This window comes from Perognathus longimembris, chromosome 1 (assembly GCF_023159225.1).
Source record: "Perognathus longimembris pacificus isolate PPM17 chromosome 1, ASM2315922v1, whole genome shotgun sequence".
NCBI lineage: Eukaryota > Metazoa > Chordata > Mammalia > Rodentia > Heteromyidae > Perognathus > Perognathus longimembris.
In genome coordinates this window covers 7,091,853-7,107,977 of record NC_063161.1, presented here as the reverse complement: position 1 = coordinate 7,107,977, position 16,125 = coordinate 7,091,853, and the positions used below count along the sequence as shown (strand labels likewise).

Here is a 16,125-nt window from a genome sequence, read left to right as displayed (position 1 = left end):
GGGCTCGTTTCCCTTTTCAGACATTCCCATGGCTGTCTATAGGACAGCGATGCTCGAATACACTGATGAATTCCATAATACACTAAGCCCATGCTGCTCTCGTGACATGAATATTGCTGAAATTTGTAAACAAGGCAAAACAAAAAAAGCCATGCTCACGGGCCAAGCAGGGCTGCTGAGGAGGCACGTGTCCCGCAGCTACTGAGATGAAGGAAGGCTTTTATTGGTGTTGTCCATTCTTTTTTGTTTGGTTTTTGCTGTACCAAGGTTTGAAGCCAGGGCTTTCTGTTTGCTAGGGAGCCATTTGACCACAGAACCTCCCCTCTAGTCCTTTCCTATGCTGGTGCTTTTTTTGTTGTTGTTGGTCATGGGGGCACTGGGTGTGGGCACTGTCCCTGAGATCTTCAGCTCAAGGCTAGGGCACTAACCACGTGAGCCACAGCACCACTTCCAGTTTTCTGGTGGTTAATTGGAGATAAGAGTCTCACAGACTTTCCTGCCCAGGCTGGCTTCAAACTATGATTCTCAGATCTCAGCCTCTTGGGTAGCTACAATTACAGGCGTGAGCCACCAGCACCCAGCTATGCTAGTGATTTTTCAGGCAAAGTTTTCGTTTCCTGCCTAGATATGCATCTGGACCACCATCTTCCTATGTTTAGCTCCAGCCACAGCTAGAATGACAGCTATATCCCACCACATCCAGCTTCTTTCATTGAGATAAGAGTCTCATGGGGCTGGGGATATGGCCTAGAGGCAAGAGTACTTGCCTGGTATACATCAAGACCTGGGTTCGATTCCCCAGCACCTCGTATACAGAAAACGGCCAGAAGTGGCACTGTGGCCCAAGTGGCAGAGCAAAAAGAAGCCAAGGACAGTGCTCAGGACCTGAGTCCAAGACCCAGGACTGGCAAAAAAGAAAGAAAAATAAAAAAGAGTCTCATGGATATTTTCTGACCAGACAGACTTGGAATAGCAATCTCAGCCTCCCATGTAGCTAGGATGGACGGTACACTACCAAGCCCAGCTATTGGTCAAGAAGGGGTTTCATGCCTATGCTAGGCTCTAGGCTGGCCTAGAGCCCACAATCCTCTCCATCTCAGCCTCCCTTGTAGTTAGGATTACAGGCATTAGCCACCCATGCCTTACATGAAGCCCACTGTGTGTGTGTGTGTGTGTGTGTGTGTGTGTGTGTGTGTGTGTGTGTGTGTTGGTAGTAGGGCTTACCTGAAATCTTGTTTGTTTTGGGTTTTTTTTTTTTCCTGCTCCAGGCTGGCACTCTATCACTTGAGCCACACCTTTAGTTCTGGCTTTCTGCTAATTAATTGGAAATAAGAGTCTTATGGACACATCTTCTAGAGCTGGATTTGAACCATAATCCTTAGATCTCAGCCTCCTGAACAGCTAGGAATACGCCCATGACCCATAGGCATGGACATAAAGCCCATTCTTTTCTTTTTTCTAGGTCTGAGATGGGGACTCCAACTCAGTACCTGCAGCCACTTTTACTCGTTGGTTAGTGCTCTACCAACTGAGACACACCTCCAACCCCTGAAACCCATTCTTTTTCTTTTTTTTTATTATTTTATTATTTATTTATTTTTTTTTTTTTTGCCAGTCCTGGGCCTTGGACTCAGGGCCTGAGCACTGCCCCTGGCTTCTTTTTGCTCAAGGCTAGCACTCTGCCACTTGAGCCACAGCGCCCCTCTGGCCATTTTCTGTATATGTGGTGCTTGGGAATCGAACCCAGGGCTTCATGTATATGAGGCAAGCACTTTTGCCATAGGCCATATTCCCAGCCCCCCATTCTTTTTCTTTTTTGTTTTTCAGTCATGGGGCTTGAAACTGTGGGCCTGAGCGCTGTCCCTGAGCTCTCTGACTTAAGGCTAGCGCTCTACCACTTCGTTTTCTGGTGGTTAATTCGAGATAAGAGTCTCATGGGCTTTCCTTCCTAGGCTGGCTTTGACCTCAGATCTCAGCTTCCTGAGTACTTAGTACAGGCATGAGCCACCAGTACCTTGCTTCTTCACCTATCAGCCAAGAGTCCATCATCCCTACCATAAGCTCAACCTCCAGTGTAGTCCTGCTTCTGTGAAATCAAAGACTTAGAGCTGCCTTCAAACAGCTCATACAAAGAGAACAAAGGTCAGGCTTTGTGGGAACATTAATCCAGGGTCTCTTTTACCACACTCCCTTTAACCTCTCCTCCAACTCAGTCTTCTTTTCCACGCTCTTCTCCCCAGTCGTGCATCCTATGCGTCTGACCCACTGACCTTCCTGGTCCTTGACCATGCTAAGCAATGCATGCCTCTGTGCTATTACACATGCCCTTCCATCTATGGGACTAGACTCATTCTGGGCCATTGGTACCACACCTCTATGAAAGCCCAGAGTTCTATTCCCATCTCTCTATTACAGCACTTAAAATATCAAACTGGAATAAGTTGTGTCTAGTTCTTACTCCTTAGAGAGTAATTTATTACCAAGAGTTACATAATCATTCAATGTTTAACTTCTTTTGGATTTTATCACCATATTTTTAATCCAAAGAGGCTATTCATCTTGGACTTTCTAAAGTTATCTGGATCAGTCTGTCTCAGGCCCAAGTTAATAGTTTTCTGCCCCTTGCTCCTAGTCTTTAGCCATGCAGGGAAAGGGGGAAGAGGTAAAAGAGGAAGGGGATTCTCATTTTCCTCCTACCCATTCGCTAGCATGACTGGAAAACTACATGTTCTCTAAGAATCCAGGCTTAGCTGGCTGTCAAGAAGCTCCTGCTTTAGCCTGGCTCTATTACTCATGACTGTGGGAGAATTCAATAGCATGCTTCCTAAGAGAAATGTTTAAAATACACACTCAGTTCCCTACTGGATTTTTCATCTTACCATTTAAGGGTGTTCTGAAACATACTCAGTTCTTACTGTCATTACTTGGGGGTGAGGGAGAGGAGGAGGGAAAAGAGCTGAATACATGATGGCAAACACTGTGCTATGGGCTGGGGAAGGATGAATAAGGAACTTTCTGCTATCAGGGAGCACACATTCTGGCCCCTGAGATTTGAATGTCCCCAGTTTAAAGCTAACCTGTTCTAGTCCATAAAAACCATGCTGATGGGCTGGGCATGTGGCTAAGCGGTAGAGTGCTTGCCTAGCATGCATGATGCCCTGGGTTTGATTCCTCAGCACCACATAAACAAACAGAAAAAGCTGGAAGTGGCGCTGTGGCTCAAGAGGAAGAGTGCTAGCCTTGAGCAAAAAGAACCCAGGGATGGCACTCAGGCTGTGAGTCCCAAGCCCCAGGACAGGCAAAAATAAATGAATAAATAAATAATGCTGATTTTGGAGTCAGATGGTCTTGTGTCATTCTGATACTCAGCACGACACAGGTCTCATTTTGACACCTCCCAAGCCAACCAGCGTGTTTCTGCTGGGGACAGGTCAGTAAAGTAAACCAGTCTTGACCCTTTTATCTTACACATTCTATGGGAGACTTGTATAATTCAAATAGCTAAATACTTATACATTACAATTCATAAAAACAGTTAAATCAGTGCTGCTTATCTCAGTGGTCACTGTCCATATGAGACAATTGAGCCCTTGAATTTTATTTATTTATTTTTTGCCAGTTCTGGGACTTGAACTCAGGGCCTGAGAACTGTCCCTGGCTTCTTTTTGCTCAAGGCTAGCACTTTACCACTTGAGCCACAGTGCCCCTTATGGCTTTTTCTATATATGTGGTGCTGAGGAATTGAACCCAGGGCTTACTCTACCACTAGGACTTATTCCCAGCTCCCCCTTGAGTTTTTTTTAGCATGAAAAAAGAGTAAATTGTATGTTTCTTTGTGCTGGTCCTGGGGCTTGCACTCAGGGGCCTGGGTGCTATCCTTGAGGTTTCTTTGCTCAAGTTCTAGCTTTTTCGTGGCTAATTGGAGATGAGTCTCATGGATTTTCCTTCCCTAGCAAGCTTTGAACCTAAGTCCTTAGATCTCGGCCTCCTGAGTGGCCAGGATTACAGGCATGAGTCACTGATGCCTGGCGTGTGTGTGTGTGTGTGTGTGTGTGTATGTAGTTCTGGGACTTGAACTCAGGTCCTGGGCATTCTTGCTTAGCTTTTATGCTCAAGGCTGTCACTTTACCCCACTACCATCTTTTTGGTGGTTCATTAAAGATAAACCTGCAGACTCGCTTCAAACCTTGATTCTCAGATCTCAGTCTCACAAGTGGCTAGGATTACAGGTGTAAGGTATTGATTGCGGGTGCCCAACTAAAATTTTCATTCATTTACGTTTAAAAACCCAGAGCAGGAAAATTCAAAATACTAATTTTATTTGGAACAAGGATTTAACGGACATATGGCCCACGTGCTTATGTAAAGCATTATTCCAATGAACTGTACTGGTCTTTTGTGTTGACCCTAAAAATGCAAGCACTCGAATTTTCACAAATCACCTGTGCTGTTTATGTATCTAGTGCACGGCAGCGGGCTGGATGGGGCGGTGCGGTGGTGTCGCGTGGGGGCGGTGACCCCTGGTCCCCCGCCCACTGCACGGCTGACACGGTGCACCCACCGCGGTACAGCACCGTGACCACACCACGGAGCTGTAATGCCGAGTCGCAGCACCTCCGGAGCTCCGGAGCTGGTTGGTGTCCGGTCCCTGGAACTCCGTTCTCCCGGTGGAGGCCGAGGAAGCGGAGGGCGAGGGGCAGGGGCGAGCTGGCCCCGCGACAGGGGATGACGGCAGGCCGTCCTCCGCCCAGCCCATCCGTCCTCCGGTCTTACCTGGAAGCATCAGCTGAGTCTGACCGCCATGGTCCGGCTAGGTGCTTTCGCTGGGTTCGGGGCGAGCCGCGGGCGCCGCAGCCCCACGTCCACCCCAGCGAGGCGCCTTTTGCCTTGAGGCGGGGGAGGGGCTAGGAGGGCAGCCGGGCCCATTTTGCTACTGTGAGCCCTGGCGTCGTCCCGGCAACGCCAGACACCATCACCTCCTTCACCTTTTCCACCACAAAGGAAGCGCGGTCACCGCCGGCGTCGGCCCGCCCGACGCCGTTACCACGGCGACGGCCGCGGAGGGGCTCTGGACCAGACCAATATGTTTGTAGGGGGGGATGGATGAGAACAGCTCTTCGTCCTACCCTGTGACATATGGGGACATATCAAGGACTTTAGAGGACATTTTCGTTATCAAATATAATTAATAGATCCAAAAGAGTCCACAGGGGTCCCGAAGCCGGCTTATGCCCCTCGCGTAGGTTCGCCTTGGGAACCAGCCCCCCCCTGCTTTCTCAATGGTAGAGTCTGGACCGGAGCTGCGCATGCGTGCGCCGCGGGCCTGCGCTCAGGTTTCCAGCGGCCGCGGTTGCGGCGGGAGCCCCGGCTGGGGTCTGGTTTTTTGAAGGAGGTCTCAGGGGTGACTTGTCCCCCGGCTTCTGGATACATCAGGTACGTCTCTGCGCCCGGCAGGCCGCGAAGCCTGGTGTTTCCGAGGCCCGGAGGCCGCTTGGGCCTGCCTGGAGAGGACCCCGGGGAGGCCGGTTCAAAATGGGATGGTGGTTCCTCCCCAAAATCCGCCCCGACGGCCACCAAAGAGATGATGGATGCGTGTGAGCGTTACTCGAGTGGAGTGCGGGATGAACACTCTGCTGGCTCTTAAACTCTAGGGAACTTGGTTGCACATAGCGAAGCCTGGGCCAGGGATGCATGGCTCACGCCTGTATTCCTAACTACTCAGGAAGCTGAGATCTGAGGATCCAGGGTTGAAGCCAGCTGGGGCCGACAAATCCTGAGACTCCTGTCTCCACTTAACCAGCAGAAGCTGGAAGTGGAGCTGTGGATCAACTGGCAGAGCACCCGCCTTGAAAAGAAAAGAATGAACAAAGGCAGGATGCAGGTTAGGAGAAGTTTCAGGGTTTTTTTTTTTTGGTGCTGATCCTGCGGTTTGAACTCAGGGCCTGGGCACTCCCTCGGAGGTTTTGTGCTCAAGGGTAGTGTGCGCTGCCACTTTGAGCCGCAGTGTCATTTTCAGCTTTTTGGTTATTAATTGGAAATGAGAATTTCATGGACTTCCCTGTCCAGGCTGGCTTCGAACTATGGTCCTCAGATCTCAGCCTCTTGACTGGCTAGGATTACATGTGTGAGCCACTGATGTCCAGCAGAAGTTATTTTTGATACTGTATATAAAGATCTAGCTTATTTAAAGAACCCTTACAAATCAATAAGGAAATGACAGACAGGGCTGGGAATATGGCTTAGTGGTAGAGAGCTTGCCTTGCATGCATGAAACCCTGGGTTTGATTCCTCAGCACCACATAAACAGAAAAGGCCGGAAGTGGCGCTGTGGCTCAAGTGGTAGAGCATTATCCTTGAGCAAAAAGAAGCCAAGGACAGTGCTCAGGCCCTCAATCCCAAGTCCCGGACTGGCAAACAAAGACTGTCCAATAGAAAAAATAGCAGGTTTTAACAAGCATACCACAAAAAAGAATCCATGTATCTAAAGAATATATGAAAAGGTGCTCAATTTAAGAAGTTATTGGGGGTGGGGGGGGTGGGAATGTGGCTTAGTGGTAGAATGCCTTGTATGCATGAAGCCCTGAGTTCGATTCCTCAGCACCACATATATAGGAAAAAGCCAGAAATGGTGCTGTGGCTTAAGTGGTTGAGTGCTAGCCTTGAGTAAAAAGAAGCCAGGGACAGTGCTCAGGCCCTGAGTCCAAGGCCCAGGACTGGCAAAAATAAATAAAAAAAAGAAGTTATTAGGGAAAAGCAAATTAAGGCAATCCCACTACATGCCCACTAGCATGGATACAAGTAAAAAGCAGGTGACACCAAATGTTGGTTAAGATCTCTTGTACCCTACAGATAGGGTGTAATGGATTCAACCTCTGGAAAACCACTTGGAAGTTTCTATTAAAAGGAAAGATACAAATGGGGCTGAGACTATGGCTTAGTGGTAGCATGCATGCCTTAGCATGCATGAAGCCCTGAGTTCGATTCCTCAGTACCACATAAACTGAAAAAGCCAGAAGTGGGGCTGTGACCCAAGTGATAGAGCTCAGCCTTGAGCACAGAGAGGCTCAGGGACAGAGCCCAGGCCCTGAGTTCAAGACCCAGCCCCCCCCCCAAAAAAAATAAAGATACCAATACTCTATGACTAACCATTCCTCTAAGAAGAGGATCAAAAAATATTGAGAAATACAGGTCCAAATAGCAGCACTGTTGGTAATAGCAAAAAACTAGAAACAGTCCACAGGTCTATCATCTATAGAGTAGACAAGTAACTCTTGGTAGGATGGCGCAGTAGAACATTACACAGCAATGTAAGTGAAAAAACAACTCTACCACAACATGGGTAAATCTCATCAACTCGAAGTTGGGTTTAAGAGGCCAGATGTAAAAGAAGACCTCATATGAGTCCCTAGTTATTGAGCTGAGGGGCTGAAGTGGTTTGTGCCCCTTGATCTGAAAGGTGTGTGTGTTGTGTATGAGTGTGTGTGAAATTAATGAAGCCTCAGACTTGGGGTTTGTAGGCTTTTCTGTATACATGAAAGTTGACCTCTTCCGCCAAGCCTGGGTGGTGGTGGAGAATCATCTTCCTGGTCCCGTGTGCACAGCAGTAGGTGGCACTCTCCTGGGAGAGGAGGTAGCTCTGCTGTGTTGTGCTGCTCCCCTTTGGGAAACCTCCCCTCTCACAGAGAACAGGTGACCTTGTGACATAAGAACAAGTGAGGGGCTGGGCGCTGGTGGCTCCACACCTGTAATCCTAACTACTGTGGAGGCTGAGATCTGAGGATGGCAGTTCGAAGCCAGCCTGGGCAGAAAAGTCCATGAGACTCTAATCTCCAATTAACCACCCCAAAACCAGGTGTGGAGCTGTGGCTCAAAGTGGTAGAGCACCAGCCTGGATCACAAAAGCTCAGGGGCAGGGCCCAAGCCCTGAGTTCAAGCCCCAAGACCGACAAGAAACAAACAAAAAAAAAACAAGTGAAGGGTGCTGTTGTGAGTTGGGGTTGTAGCTCTCAGCAGTGTGCAAAAGCAGAGATCGTCCCTGCCCTGGACAGGAACCTGGCCATGCAAGTGTGAGACTCACCTGAGGTTTCTGTCACATGGAGCCACTCTAGCCTGGTTTCAGGAACTCCCACCTCCTGGAGGAGGGACTTGTGGAGGGTAGGCATGGAGTTAAATGTGATACCACGTGCAAGGTCCAGGCTCACCGTGTACCGGGTGGAGCTGCACTTGGGCATGTGAACTCCTCAGGCCAGCCTCCCCCATCCCGGTTACAATGACTGCCCTGTCCTCAGGGGTTACTGGCAGGGTCAGTAAGACCCGTGGAAAGAAACACCTGTTACCATGATTTGAGAACAATGCCTTGGTGTCACTGACTACCTGCGTGGCTCCCCCCCCCCCCCACCAGGAGAAGGTCCTTCCTTCATCAGGCCAGAGATGCCTCTCTTCGGGAACATATTCAGTCCGAAGAAGACGCCTCCTCGGAAGTCTGCGTCTCTCTCCAACCTGCATGCTGTGAGTGTGGCCTGGGGCCCAGCATGGCCTGACTGGGGAGTGTGAGCCCCAGAGGCGCCATTGGAGGGGCGCCTAGAGTTAGCGGGAGAGGAGCTAGGAACAGGGCTGTGTTCCGTGGCCTCTGATGCCATCATCTGTTTTGCCCACAGTTGGACCGTTCCACTCGCGAAATAGAGCTGGGACTTGAATATGGAACCCCCACTATGAACCTGGCGGGGCAAAACCTGAAGTTTGAAAATGGCCAGTGGATAGCAGGTGGGCTGCACTTCCTGCCATTTTGGTCAACACGATGATGACAAATCCCCCCCCCTTTAACTTCTGCCCTGTCCTTCCGCAGACACTGGGATTAGTGGCGGTGTGGATCGGAGGGAGGCCCAGCGCCTCCGCAGGCGGAACCAGCAGTTGGAGGAAGAGAACAATCTCTTGCGGTTGAAGGTGGACATCCTGCTGGACATGGTGAGGCTCCCCCCTCCCCCCCACCCAGGCCAGCAGGGCTAGAGGACAGCCCAGAGGCCGTGAGAACGTGAGCCGTCGCCCGGAAGCGTCATCTTTCTAACGGTCTGCATTGCTTGCAGCTCTCAGAGACCACGGCCGAGTCCCACTTAATGGAGAAGGAACTGGACGAACTGAAGAGCGTGGGCCGGAGGAGGAAGTGAAGGCCCACGGAGGAGCACCGTCGCCCAGGGGAGCGGGGGGTGGCTGAGCCAGCTGTTTTGTTTAGGCAGGCTGGTGCATTTGGTCCCGGGAGAGCATCAGCAGGCCCTGGCACCCTTGGGCTGGCAGGAGGGAGGGGACATTGGAAACGGAGATGCCAGACCAGGGCAGTCACTACAATGGCACCCAGATGCGCTCGCTGCCCAGGGCTGCCAGGCTGCATGCAGGCCCCGGGGAGGTGCGGGAGATGGTAAGCCTTTGCCAGAGACTTGCCACACGCGTGAGCAAACACCTGCACGTGTCCTCGAGTCACACCCCCCCCCCCCTGCTTCTCACCCCCTGTGCTGGTGTTTGGGGTGTGGCCCTCTGTCTGGGATCTGGTACTGTGCCCCACCCCCCAGGCCACTCCCTGCCCCCCCCCCCCCCCGCAGTCCACTTCCCCTGGCTTCAGCTTCACCACAGAGCCGGCCTTCTGAGGCACACTGTGTTTCTCGGTTGCTTTCTTGTTTATAGTTTTTTATTAAACGGTATTAAAGAACAGTGTTAAAGACGGACTGGCTGAAGAAGGTAGCACGGGCGCCTCCAGGTGCAGCTAGACTGGAGTAGGGGCTCGGTGGCAAAGTGTCGGATCTGCGGGGAGTGGGGGAGGGGAGGGGGAAGCAGAGGTAACAGGAGCCTAGAGCCTCCACTTGCGGTTGCACACTGAAAGACTTCTTAGAGCTGCTTGAAGGAGAGCCCGGGTGAGGAAGGCTGACTGGGAAAGGGAAGTCTCCTGTTGTAGGGCGGTAGCACTGGCCCCTGAGCGGGCCAGGCAGGAAGTGCCCTCGTGGGAGTGGGTGGCCTCTGGCTGGGGGCGGGCCCACAGTACTTGCCGCCTGGGGTCTCTGGCTTCAGCGCCCCCCCCCCCCCCACGGCGCCAACAGTGGTGGTGATGGAGCAGGGATCTGCGTCTTCGTGACAACCGTGCTCCCCAGCTAGCGCCCCCAGGGCTTGAAACGGGGCTGCTTTTGTGGTTGCGGTTTCTGAACCCTCATTGTGTCTGGTTCTGGGATCAGACCTTTGCGCAGTCTCTTCCTCTGTGCCCTGTGCAGTGACTACTGTCCGCCTGCCGGTTGGCACTAAGGATGCAGAGTTCACAACCAGTGAGGAAGCTGGTATAGGACCACAGCCCACTGTGACCGAGGCCAGGCTGTCTCCACCGTGGGAGGGGGGAAGGGGAGGGGAACCAGTGTGTCCTGATGCCAACAGCTGCTGGGGATGGACAGAAGTAGTAGCTTTCACCTGCAACCTCACTTCCTAATCCAGGACACTGTTCAACACAGAAGAAAAAGAAGCATCCAGATTGCACAGGGTGTGTGCGTCTCCGGGTGCAGACACCTGAACGACAGCTTGCTTATGCTCAAGCCAATAACCTGAACCACCATTCATGAGCACCCGCAATGCTGGACACTTAACTCTCATGAAACCTCAAGTTTATCGTCTTCTTTTGTGTGTATCAGTCCTGGGGCTTGAACTCAGGGCCCAGGTGCTGCCCCTGAGCTATTTTGTTCAAAGCTAGCACTCTACAACTTGAGCCACAGCACCACTTCTGGCTCTTTTGGTGGTTACTTGGAGATAGAGTCCCACACACTTTCCTGCCCAGGCTGCCTTTAAACTGTAATCTTCAGATCTCAGTCCTGAGTGAGTAGGATTGCAGGTGTGAGACACTAGTGCCTGGCTCATCCTTTTTTTTTTTTTTTTTTTGCCAGTCCTAGGGCTTGAATTCGGGCCTGGGCACACTGTCCCTGAGCTTCTTTTTTTAAGTTTTTTTTTTTTTTTTTTTTTTTTTGGCCAGTCCTGGGCCTTGGACTCAGGGCCTGAGCACTGTCCCTGGCTTCTTCCCGCTCAAGGCTAGCACTCTGCCACTTGAGCCACAGCGCAGCTTCTGGCCGTTTTCTGTATATGTGGTGCTGGGGAATCGAACCTAGGGCCTCATGTATCCGAGGCAGGCACTCTTGCCACTAGGCTATATCCCCAGCCCATGAGCTTCTTTTACTGAAGGTTAGCACTCTGCCACTTGAGCCGCAGTGTCACTTCTGGCTTTTTCTGTGTCTGTGGTGCTGAGGAATAGAACCCAGGGCTTCATGCACCAGAAATGGACGTGTGGCTCAAATGAAAGAGTGCCACCTGTGAGCAAAGAAAGCTGAGGGAGAGTGCAAGGCCCAGAGTTCAAGCCCCAGGACCAGCACCACAAAGAACCAAAAAAACCAGCCAGGCCTGAGAGCTTGGTCCTCAGATGGGGAGCACTTGTTTGTCACAGTGGTGTGGATCCCCTCCTCCCATGACTGGCACCTTGAGGGGCTGGAGCCGGGTACCCTAGGCGTGTGGGAGATACGGGACAGGTCTGCAGTGAAGGACTCGCATTGAGTGAATGTGATGATCCCCAGGTGAAAACAGGCTGAAGGGGCCAGGCTGCGGGCAATAGGGTTTATGTGTCCATGTGAATATGAACCCCAAATACAGCCTAGCAGACTGTGGATGGAGCTGGGTATGAGGCAAATCAAGGATGAGCCTGTTGATCACAGTATGAGGAAAGGGGAAATAACCACTCATCTGTCACCATGTTACCCCTTTCTTTAGGAAGGTTTTGGTGTTTTTTTTTTTTCCTTTGAGGTACCCTGTACATTCATGATCTTTCCTTTTTAGTCATATATTCTGTTCTGGTTAAAATGCTCCCTCAGAGCCTCCCTTAACCAAATCCAATGCTTACAGGGAACTCATGTAAACAGTATGATTCCTTGACACGGATCTCTCATCATGACAACAGTTTTGTGAACTTTAGTGCCAAGCTGGCTTAGGGAAGAGCTGTCACGATAAGTGGAAATAGAAGTGTCTGTGGGTGGAAGGGAGCACGTGCAGTGTTACTGCAATCACCAGCACATGATGTAGTCTGTCCTCACAAAGGGGCTCCAGGTGTTTGGCTGTGCTTGCACAGCTTGTTGTATGGTGTGGCTCAGAGCTTTCATTAGATTCCCAGAGGGACCCACATAACCAACCCCCCATCCTGCAACTCACCAGTTTCAAATACTGACTGTCATACAGGAGAAAGGTAGAAATCATGGGCCGGAGGGAGAGTAGAGGATCTCGAGACCCAGGGTTCCAGTAGGGGCATCACGTTCATTTACTAGTACCTGGTCTCTGTCCAGTGGCATGCCCTCTCGCATGTCACCTTGCCTCTGAGCATTTCTCCTTGAAGCCTGCGGCAAAGTCACACTTCTCTGGTTCTCCTTTCCATTCCTGGCCTGTCAGTGTCCCATTCCATAGGGTTCAGTCCCCAGCCTTATGTTCCTCCTGCTCTAGACCATCCCATCTGCCTGACTTCCAGCATTGCAGTTCATGATGGGAGGAGGGGGGCAGGGCTGGTCCTGGGTTCTCAACCCAGTTTGTGCGCACGTGTCTCCTGAGGTTTGGGTTTTTTTGTTTGTTTGTTGTTGTTGTTTTTGCTCAAGGCTAGTACTCTAACCAGAGCCACAGCTCCACCTCTGGCTTTTTGCTGGGGTTTAGGAGATAAGAATCAATTTCCTGCCTGGGCTGCTTTTGTACTGTGATCCTCCTATCCCAGCCTCCTGCGTTGCTAGGATTAACAGGTTTTGAACTGCGATCCCCCCATCTCAGCCTCCTGAGTCGCTGGGATTACCAGGCGCTGAGCCATGGGCACCCAGCAAATTCCAAAACAGCGGCAGGGTTGTTAATGGGCATTCCCATGCTCACCAGTAATCCTTTGGATTGGATCTCCTGGTGCTACCAAGCCCCAGCCCCTGGACCGGCTGGCACGAGTCGGGCCCACAGAGGGCGAGGAAAGGCGGGTTTCTGGACCCGAGGGGGTCGGTCGCGCGAGCCGGCCCGAGGACCCGCGGTCGGAGGACCCGCGACAGGGGGCGCGCTCCGGCCCCGGCCCCGGCTCCTTCCCGGAAAGACGCTCTGCCCGCCGCCAGGCCGCGCTCACCTGCTCCCTTCCGCTTCCGGTGTCCCTTACAGCCATGGCCGCCGCCGCCGCCGCCGGCGCTGGGGAGCCCGTGTCCGCCGACGAGCTGCTCCCGAAAGGCGACGCGGAGAAGACCGAGGAGGAGCTGGAGGAGGACGACGACGACGAGGTACGGGCGCCCTGCGAGGAGCGGGGCTGGCGGCGGGCCGCCGGAAGGGTGGGCTCCGCGTGTCGCGGTCCGTCCCCGGGCGAAGGTGGCGGGGTCGGGGCCGCGCGGGGCGGGGGGGGGGGGTGGCGGGGGGCCGGGGCGCTGCGGCTCCTGGGGCGGGGGAGGGAGGCGGGGAGCCCGGGGAGGATCCCGCCGCCTTGCCCTCGACTCGTGCCTCCGTCTACCGCAGCTAGACGAGACCCTGTCGGAGAGACTCTGGGGTCTGACGGAGATGTTCCCGGAGAGGATCCGGTCCGCGGCCGGAGCCACCTTTGATCTCTCCCTCTTCGTGGCTCAGAAAATGTACAGGTAAGGGACGAGGGCGAGGTCGCCGCCATGTGCACCGTGTGCACCGTGTTCCCGAAAGACAACGGGCTCCGGGAGCTGCAGCCCTGCAGCCCGGGCTTGAGTGACCTTGGGCTGATTGTAGTAACCTTTCCAGTTCCTCTTCCGAAAGTGCAGATTCGAGGTCATTTTAGGGTATCCGAGGTGACTGCTGCCTGAGCCTCTTTATAAGACTCAGGTTCTCTGCTCCCAGAACTGTCCTCGCCGTTTCTGGTTAAGAGTGGCCCAAGGAGTGCAGAGAATATTGGCGTGTGTACACTGGGGAGATTTCGCTTACTGGTTCCCTCTTGGCGAGGCTGTCTTTTTTTGGTCTGATTTCGTTTCCATCGCTCCCTGTTCCCCCTACCCTCCCCCTCCCCTCGCAGGTTTTCCAGGGCAGCCTTGTGGATTGGGACCACCTCCTTTATGATCCTGGTTCTTCCTGTTGTCTTTGAGACAGAAAAATTGCAAATGGAGCAACAGCAGCAGCTCCAGCAGCGGCAGGTGAGCCCAGGCTCCGCGGGGCTTTTCCCAGCAGTGGAGATAAAAGTTAACTTCTCCAGTGCCTGCATTGGTGGGACATAGGTGAGCCAGTTCACATGTGGGTGGGGAGTGAAATGAGGCCCATGCTCTTAGATGCCAGCTGCTCTGCCTTGTTGTAAACTTTGCCCCATCAGGTATGAAAATGAAATCCGGGGCTGGGAATGTGGCTTAGTGGTATTGCTTGCCTTGGCATGCTTGAAGCCCAGAGTTGGATTGCTCAGTACCACAGAAACAGAAAAGGCCGGAAGTGTGGTGCTTGGCTCATGTGGTAGAGCTCTAGTCTTGAGCATAGAGAGGCTCAGGGACAGAGCCCAGGCCCTGAGTTCAAGCCCCAGGTGAGGGGGAGATGGGGGAGAAAATAGAAAATGAAACCTGTGGGCTGGTACAGTGTCTTTTTTAACTCCTCCTTTTTGTTTTCCAGATACTTCTAGGGCCTAACACAGGGCTGTCAGGAGGAATGCCAGGAGCCCTACCTTCACTTCCTGGAAAAATCTAGATTGTTATATTTGAGAAGTCTAGGTGGGAGAACTTTGAGATTCAGTTGTGTTTGAACTGCTGATTATTTGGATTTCTTTTTCCTTCTTTTAAATTTTGGCACGATGATCTATCCAAACCTGATGGGGAAAATTCTCCAGATCTCCTTGTCTCAAGAAAAGACTCCCAACCTGCAACTATACCCTCCACGCTGTCCTCATTCTGATACCACAGTGCAGCCATGTGGATGGTTACTCCAGCACTGGCTCTCATCCCTTCAGTAAATTGCTCTCCTTATTCCCACTGTGGGGTAGAAACTAAGGCCAGTGGGAGAGCCCCACCCCTGGCTTTTTTTTTTTTTTAAGATGGAGATGTCGGGGATGAACATGCACACCATACAAAACTGACGAAATGCATTGAAGCAGTAGTACACAGCAGCCACCAGGGATCTGCTGGAGAGGCGCAAGGCTTGCTGAAGCCTTAGCCATAGATGGGGATGGTGGGGACTGTGGAGGACAGAGTAGGAGCTCATTTCCTCCATACATTTTGGCTATTAGACCTATATGTGTGTGTGTGTGTGGTGTCTGTATGTTTAAAAAAAAAAGTCAGTGCTCACTTTTTGTATTTAAATATTAAAAAAAAATGATTCCACCTTAAAGTGTCACCTATGTGTTTGTGATAAGCACTCCAAAATTACTGAGACCACTTTAGAAGACCAAAGACATGTACTGCCTGTTGCATTTCCTCTTGCCTAAGCTAGCACCTGATGATAAAAACTTATGTTTGGCCAACAACCTCCTAGTAGCCATCCTTGCCTCAAATTTAAGAGATCAATCACTTTGAGTCTCAACAGCGAAGGGCTGATATGTGTAATTTGTACAGTTTATATAAACTATTTACAGAAAGTACTAGTTTCTGCTTTCTGGGACAAGGGGTAAGTCTGCAGATAGGATTTTTGTGACCTAGGCTTTACACAGCAACAAGGTTAAGTGATTTGCACAAGGTGTCAAAGTGAGCACTGAAGCTGAATTCCAGTGCAGCCTCCCAACTAGACTCCCTGCGAGGCACTCTGCAGTGAGCCAAGGCCCTGGGTTGAGGTGTGGGGAAAACAAATATAAGCAAACCAGTGAAGCATACAACACTGATACAGTGCTGCTGGGTGCTAAAGGCTCATGCCTGTAATCCTAGCTACTCAGGAGACTAATCTGAAGAACAAGGTTCAAAAGCCAGCCCAGGCAGGAAATAAGACAATCAACCACCAAAAGAATCAGAAGTGAGGTGTTCAAGTGGTAGAGCCCTGATGTAGATGCCCAGTGTCAGCATCCAGGCCCCAAATTCAAGCCCCAGGACCACCACACAAAAAAAGCTTCAGTTCCTTGTTTTGGTCAGTTGTGGGGCTTGAACTTAGGGCCTGGGTGCTATCTCTAGGCCTCTGTGCTCAAGGCTAATG

The 16,125-nt window shown here is 51.7% G+C and overlaps 2 protein-coding genes across 2 annotated transcripts; both read left to right on the top strand.

Annotated features, from left to right (window-relative positions):
• Nucleotides 1-5,319: 5,319 nt before the first annotated feature.
• Nucleotides 5,320-9,527, top strand: Cby1 (chibby family member 1, beta catenin antagonist). Its single transcript, XM_048355420.1, has 5 exons — nucleotides 5,320-5,434; nucleotides 8,400-8,508; nucleotides 8,658-8,763; nucleotides 8,846-8,964; nucleotides 9,084-9,527. Exons 2-5 carry the CDS (start codon nucleotides 8,431-8,433, stop codon nucleotides 9,162-9,164), a joined length of 384 nt encoding a protein of 127 aa, XP_048211377.1. The 5' UTR covers nucleotides 5,320-5,434; nucleotides 8,400-8,430; the 3' UTR covers nucleotides 9,165-9,527.
• Nucleotides 9,528-13,151: 3,624 nt separating this feature from the next.
• On the top strand, nucleotides 13,152-15,320 carry Tomm22 (translocase of outer mitochondrial membrane 22). Its single transcript, XM_048355408.1, has 4 exons — nucleotides 13,152-13,295; nucleotides 13,525-13,643; nucleotides 14,045-14,162; nucleotides 14,623-15,320. The coding sequence occupies exons 1-4, from the start codon at nucleotides 13,182-13,184 to the stop codon at nucleotides 14,695-14,697; spliced, it is 426 nt and encodes a 141-aa protein (XP_048211365.1). The 5' UTR covers nucleotides 13,152-13,181; the 3' UTR covers nucleotides 14,698-15,320.
• Nucleotides 15,321-16,125: the final 805 nt, after the last annotated feature.

Bases quoted from the DNA above. Each gene is read 5' to 3' on its own strand.
- Cby1 (XM_048355420.1), top strand. From the start codon at position 8,431: ATGCCTCTCTTCGGGAACATATTCAGTCCGAAGAAGACGCCTCCTCGG. The intron at 8,764-8,845 runs GTGGGCTGCACT...GTCCTTCCGCAG, and splicing joins AAATGGCCAGTGGATAGCAG to ACACTGGGATTAGTGGCGGT. The intron at 8,965-9,083 runs GTGAGGCTCCCC...CATTGCTTGCAG, and splicing joins TGGACATCCTGCTGGACATG to CTCTCAGAGACCACGGCCGA.
- Tomm22 (XM_048355408.1), top strand. From the start codon at position 13,182: ATGGCCGCCGCCGCCGCCGCCGGCGCTGGGGAGCCCGTGTCCGCCGAC. The intron at 13,296-13,524 runs GTACGGGCGCCC...CGTCTACCGCAG, and splicing joins AGGAGGACGACGACGACGAG to CTAGACGAGACCCTGTCGGA. The intron at 14,163-14,622 runs GTGAGCCCAGGC...TTTGTTTTCCAG, and splicing joins AGCAGCTCCAGCAGCGGCAG to ATACTTCTAGGGCCTAACAC.